This window comes from Mercenaria mercenaria, chromosome 1 (assembly GCF_021730395.1).
Source record: "Mercenaria mercenaria strain notata chromosome 1, MADL_Memer_1, whole genome shotgun sequence".
NCBI lineage: Eukaryota > Metazoa > Mollusca > Bivalvia > Venerida > Veneridae > Mercenaria > Mercenaria mercenaria.
Genome location: NC_069361.1, coordinates 30,130,164 through 30,136,744, shown reverse-complemented (window position 1 = coordinate 30,136,744; position 6,581 = coordinate 30,130,164). Strand labels below are relative to the sequence as shown.

Below are 6,581 nucleotides of genomic sequence, written 5' to 3'. Positions count from 1 at the left end.
TTGAGTTTAGGTAATTAATTTTTATATTTAACATTTGTATGAAACGATGAATATGCCGACCAGCGGCTTATGACAAGCGTGTATACAAAAATATATATTATGCATAAATTAACATGGATTTATAGCACGATATCATGTATATGACGAAATATCAAATGTGAACACTTTTACATCATAAATTAGGAGTGAGTACATCTAAATAACTTATAATGTGTTACATAAGTATTGGCAGTATTTGTTTCAAAACCTACACCCTACTATATCTTAATATGAATTTATATACGACTCCTAATATAACTCGCCGGTCAATAGTTTATGCTACTGACCCTTCTGTCGTTCGACACATATTTTTTTCTGGGCTTACTTCAAATCTTGAAGAAAAAATTATGAAAATTTAACATAAAATAAAACACAGACTTAACGGCTTGCTGGTAAATAGTGCTTTCGGTCATTCGAACCTTGGGTAATAGATTCGACTTAAAGAATTTTAAGAAACAAGGTTATTGTCGATACTACTAATACTTTTCTGTCAAGTTTGAGCAACAGTTACATATATCTAAATAAAATAACGTATATGATTTTCTGGATATGATTGTCTGCAATTAAAAGCTTTTGCCTATTAATATGCGTAATAGCTTTCAGAAAGCCCTTTATCATTTGGATATTTGTATATTCAATTTTTGTATTGTTTAGTAACAGTTTAATATATTGCACATATGCCCTTCTATAGACTGGATGATATTCGAGACTGTTTCTATTTTCGCGAATATTCGCGAGCAAGCAATTTCGCGAATTGAAGCATTAAATCTTAAGACCGCAAATTACTGTAAACTGACTAAATAAAAGCAATGCGAAAAACATCCAGTCTATAATAGTATCAGATAATACTGGAGATCATAAATATCAACATCAAAGTCTGAAACTATCGCCGTAATAAACGGTTTAAGATTCTGCTTTTCTTTTTCCGGTTTTTCAATGCCAAGGTCACTACACTTTGGAACACTTCCGTTACACCTTCCATTGTTAATGAGGAACACTCAATATACGCTTCAGCTCCGATCTCTTTTGCGAGAGCCACGCCCTCATCTTGTGTCACATAATCTTGTCCTGACTGTCTACCGCCTTTCTCTCTGATGTCCGTTTGGCAACCGAGAAGTAGTAATGGTTTCTTCCTTTTGACATGTGATTTTGCTTCTTGTATCCAAACGTCCTTGACATTTTGCAAAGAGTCTGTGTCATTGACGCTGTAGCAAGCAATAATAACTTCACTGTCTCGGTAACTAAACGCTCTTACATCTTCATAGTCATGCTGAAAATATACAAATAAGGTCAAAAATATAAAACTGGGTAAACTGGTACAAAATGATGAAAGTAAAAAATATGTATTAGTGAGACTCGTTGAGTCCGAGATGCATGCATGCCGACACTGTGACATACAATTATCTTGTCAGAATATGAATGCTCCATGAGTTCTAAGGTGAATAGTATTTGTCAATGATTTTTTTTCTTTCCCAGTTTCAGCAAAGTGTGTATAGGAAAGATAAGCATTATGTCACTTACAGGCGTAGGTTTGTTTTCGTTACACCATTCACTTAAACGTGAGTAAAGGAAAAAGTAGAACCATCTGAGCTTTAAAGCGGAAGTTCGTATCTTATATACATATACTGTAAACCATTCACTCTATGACTACGGGCAGTACTTGTTTCTCATTGGTTATTTCATTTTGATAACGACACAAGGACGTTATTAAGTAATCTAAACACCAAGGCGTTGTATCACAGTTAAGTCCGGGTTCAAGTATGCCATTATCAGTGCACATGATGAATTTATCTATCAACCTTATGCGTAGCTATGTCCTCATTAATCGTAAACAGTCATAGGATCAATCCAATGTGAAATATTTAACCCTTGTTTTAGATAACATGTTATCTAAGGAATGGAGGCACGTCTAGGGTCATTTGAGGAACGATTTTCCGTAAATTGAGATATCTTGGAAACAAACTGTTTCGAAAGTTGCTTCCGACTATAAGTTTCCCGCGCAATCATGGTAGCCTGTCCATTTCATGTTATCTAAGAGTAAAAATATTTCACATTACCTTTACATTATTTAGCAAGTTGATATCTGAATTTCCTTTGTTTTAACTGCTCAATATGTATATGGCAAAATAGGTCAGAAACGTAAAATGCAGATTCTGATATTTTAATTGATCAAACCGTTCCTGTGAGTTCGAGTTCTTATTTCTTCATGTTTTTTTTTTGTATTTTGTTTGATCATTTTTATTTACACAATGTCTTTATCTAACATATTTTCAGTATCTGTATTCTATGTACTACAAGTAAGTTTATCTATAATTATTTCATGATTTTCGCATCTGCTGTATTGGTTTTGAAAATTTCCCCTCCTTTTTGCCATGGATACAGATGTCGTTAAACTATCAAACCAATTCAGATATTCAATTTTGATGCAAAATTAATAGACACCATTGAGTTTCGAACCAATGCAGCAAGTGACCGGTATGCTTAATTTCTTCAGTGCTATAATTTTATTGGTAAAACAGTAGCAATGTTAGTTTTGACTTAAATGTACATTCCCCTATTTTTTTATAAATCTGTTTATAGTTATATTTGCAAATATCACATTATCATTGATGACAGCACTTGTCGTTATCGTGGGGCTGAGATAGTAATACTTCCTATACTCGAAAGCATGTCACTGCATTTCAATCAGTCATAAGTGGACAAAGTCCCCGTTACCCGTTATGATTTTAAGTTTTTTTAATGGAGCCGTAGAAAATCATTACTTTAAAATTACTGTAAGACAAAAATGGTTGGCGTTAGTCTGATTGTCAGCTTACATGTGATAAAAGTAAAGTGATATTGTTTGGGAGATCTCGCACGGACACCATCAAAAGTGTCAGGACAGATCGCATTATTTCCTATATTAAGGAGATATCTGAAATGTTTATTAAAGTGCATGCAGTATAAGAAGAATTAGCGTACTCGTAAGCATTTAGGTTAAATCCTTGAATCCCGTACATTTTAAACTGGTTGCACTAATAAAATCGTTCTAGTAATTTAAATACAATTCTTATATGGATGAATAATTTTTCACACGGATCTGTATACAGCTGATATATACTTTTAACTTGTAACAGCCCACACATGTCATATAAAAAGTATTTAAAATATATGACGAAGCAATTTTTAGCTAGTTTTGATAAACAAGTCTTTTTTTTTTTTGCCTGTTTACAATGTAAAATGCAGTAAATATTTACCTTTTTATGTCACTTTAGATGTGTTGAATTACGAAATGACACAATAAAGAGCAGATTTATGAGTATAATGAACTTGTTTACGATTTGCTTTCCATGTTTTTATATGTGCCCTTAACTTTGCTGACGTCATTTGAAATACACGGTGCGATTTATTATATCTAAAATTAAAATTATACAGTTTATAATGTCATAAACTGCAGACTTTGAGCAAGTTTTATGATGCGGTTTCTTATATTTTGCTTACACAAGTAAAAATGGACAATGCGATATATACTTTTATCGTTCCCCAAACTCGCTCGAATAAAAGATTTATTAACTTGTTTTGTGTACACAAATTTTGTATTTTTTCCCACTAAAGTAATAATATTATGGTTACCACGCACCAACATTTTTTGTGTGTTTGCGCAACGATTTCAAAATTTGAAGTTTAAACCGCTACGTTTTTAAAGAATCAACCTGCAGTTCTCCTCAATAACCGTTCCATTTTGGCACTCTTTCTCTTTAGACTTTAAAAGAGTAGTGTCATCATGAATGGATATTTTGTTGTTGTTTTTTATGCAAGAAACAAATGTATGTATATGTTGTTCATGGATTCAGTAGATCTTTGTCTCATAATTATGGTAAAGTTCGGCCTACAGCGTTGAAACACAGAGTAAAAGGAAATAATGTTTTAACTTTTATATATCTGCAATAAAACCAACAAAATGCACTTTAGTCTTCGTTTTCTTCAACCTAATAATTATAGGAGATGATATTAATCTGTCTGCCTCATATTAATCAATAAACCGACGACGCATGCATAATTATCATGGGCGTATCTTGGGTTTATATTACCGGCAAACCATCTTCATTTACAGTTACCATTACTCAGTCTACGACTTTTTATGTTTTGTAATACTTTATGGTTTATTTTGATAAGTTATCTTTGCTTTAATCAGAAGACTATCGCATGCATTTTGGTTTCACTACTTTTATTAAAGTTTTATTATTATATATCTCATGTCATGCTTGGTGTAACTAGAAACATATTTGTTTTTTCATTTAGTTTCAAAAGTAACAAAACATATATTTTCGTTTTTCTTTCATTGGGTAACGGATACCTCTAGTACACATGGATGATATTTAAGAAAGATATTTTGCACTGAACTACCGATGACAGGCATTTTCATTTTGTTGATATTGTTTAAGCTGTTTAGCAATCAGAACCTTGATCAAAGACATCTGATGATACAAAAATAGATCATCTGACAGTTTAAACCCTGATTAGAAAATAATTAATGAGAATATTTCAAGTATTTCTTTATACTGAATATGGAAGAAAGTTCAGTCGCTGTTTAAAATCGATCCATTAGTATAAATTATATCCGATTTGGTTTAAATATCTTCGTATAATCCTTGAAAATTAGCGAATCTGTCTGTAAACTAGATGTCTGGTCAGTCGCCCAAATATCACGGAATAGAAACTAAAAAACTAAGATGTAAAAGAAACATATCCAGAAGCAAGGACAGATCAGCAGGATCTAGTCAATGAATGACGAAGGGTTCTGTATGCAGACAAAATGTCTATGATATTTTCAATTGAGACAAATATCTCACGATGAATAAAAATAATAATGTACACTGACCTGTCCTGGTGAGTCAAAGATGCCAACTGTATATTGTTCGCCATGCACCGACACAGTACCTGTAAATAAAAAAGAACGCATGTTATGTATACATCTTAAACTGACAACTTTTCCTGAAACTGCTCAAAGGTGTAGTGCTACTGTAGAAATGTTTACTGCCTCTTGGTTTAATTTTATTTGTTACACTGTAAGGCCCGTCTTTAAACGGTATTTCAGTTATATGTTTTTTATGTAAAATGAATTCGTTACTTGATAACTTGTTCTGCTTCACAATTGCAAAAAAATAAGAGACAATAGTATGAAATTAATATGGTTACCAAATCCTATACTTTGACGACTGAAACTTTGTTTTTATGTAAAGAAGTATTTTCCGTTTATGCCACTGATTGTTGTGGCAAAATAACGTTGCAACATAAAATATTTTGTAGGGTCCATACCAATGAAGTCCGCATGCTTTACAGTCCATTTCTATGCCAAACATGAAACCGAAACTCTGACGATACCTAGCATTAAAACGTTTTGCAAACAGTTAGTGTTATATGTCTCATAAGTAATCTAGACATGTTTGATGTGTAATAAGAATAATATTTTCTCAAGAGATGGACATTGTGAATATATATAGATATATAAATAAATAACTTCAGTTTTAAAACATCTAGCACGAAAAAACATTTTAAGATGTCTTACCAGCATAGTTATCAAACACTGTTGCCACATAAGCTTCTCCGGGTGGCTGCTTGTTTACAAACGCTAACGCCAGAGATGTTTTGCCAACCATTCCATCACCTATTATCGTGCAATTTACAACTTTCTGCGCCATTATCTTGTCCTTGATCATTATTCGAGGGAAAATGTTTTAACTTTATTCCACAGCGATAGTTAAATCAAAAGTAACAATTGTTTGCACTATTATTTTCTTTTATTCCAGAATGCTGTTTTGATATACTGCCGCTTTTGTAGATGTCACTGTGTATACCTTTATTTTCACTGTATGTCATTTACAGCACTCACTTTTTAACATGTCTATGACAGACGGACATTTCACCAAAGAATGATAATCTAGTATCGTAAATTCTAATTATAACAACATACTGACGTCTGTTTACAGTTTGTAACCCTAAACACTACATGAAACGTATTCAAATGATGTTGCAGTTTGAAAATAGCTACAGGCTTTATATACCTGCCGTATATAGTACGGATGTGACAGCCAATCAAATTACAGATAGTTGTGCTGATACAAGTTTAAACGCACACCTATTGATACAGATAAGCCTTATTCACATGATTTATACATATGTGCCCTACTAATCTATTCGTTTGTAGAAAATGGTATATAGGATGTAAAATTAATTTCAGCGAAAACTGTTATCGCTTAAGATAACCCATTTCTTAAATTTGATTAATTCTTATAAATTTGATTAAGCAGAAGTACGAATTGAACGTTTTCATTTTTGAAGTCTGTTATCATAGGACTTGAATATTGATAACTTGTAGCTACTATTATAATAAATGCATTACATTTAAACTTTTCCGTATATATTAATGTGTCTGATTTGTTAGAGTATTAACATTTCTTTTATTTCTAAATTCTGCATGCAATTAGTAGTCGCATTCAAGTACATACATTTGATATTGCACCCACCTCAACCTAAATTTAATATAAAAACCACATTTGAAT

The 6,581-nt window shown here is 32.3% G+C and overlaps 1 protein-coding gene across 1 annotated transcript; it reads right to left on the bottom strand.

The window, feature by feature from the left end:
* LOC123542580 (cdc42 homolog) lies at window positions 1-6,066 on the bottom strand. Its single transcript, XM_045328502.2, has 3 exons — window positions 5,588-6,066; window positions 4,901-4,959; window positions 1-1,309 (listed from the first exon to the last, which is right to left on the bottom strand). The coding sequence occupies exons 1-3, from the start codon at window positions 5,736-5,738 to the stop codon at window positions 923-925; spliced, it is 597 nt and encodes a 198-aa protein (XP_045184437.1). The 5' UTR covers window positions 5,739-6,066; the 3' UTR covers window positions 1-922.
* Window positions 6,067-6,581: the final 515 nt, after the last annotated feature.

Coding starts and splice junctions, on each gene's coding strand:
- LOC123542580 (XM_045328502.2), bottom strand. CDS start 5,738: ATGATCAAGGACAAGATAATGGCGCAGAAAGTTGTAAATTGCACGATA. Junction 4,960..5,587: donor AGTGTTTGATAACTATGCTG/GTAAGACATCTT, acceptor TTTTATTTACAG/GTACTGTGTCGGTGCATGGC. Junction 1,310..4,900: donor TCTTTGACTCACCAGGACAG/GTCAGTGTACAT, acceptor GTATATTTTCAG/CATGACTATGAAGATGTAAG.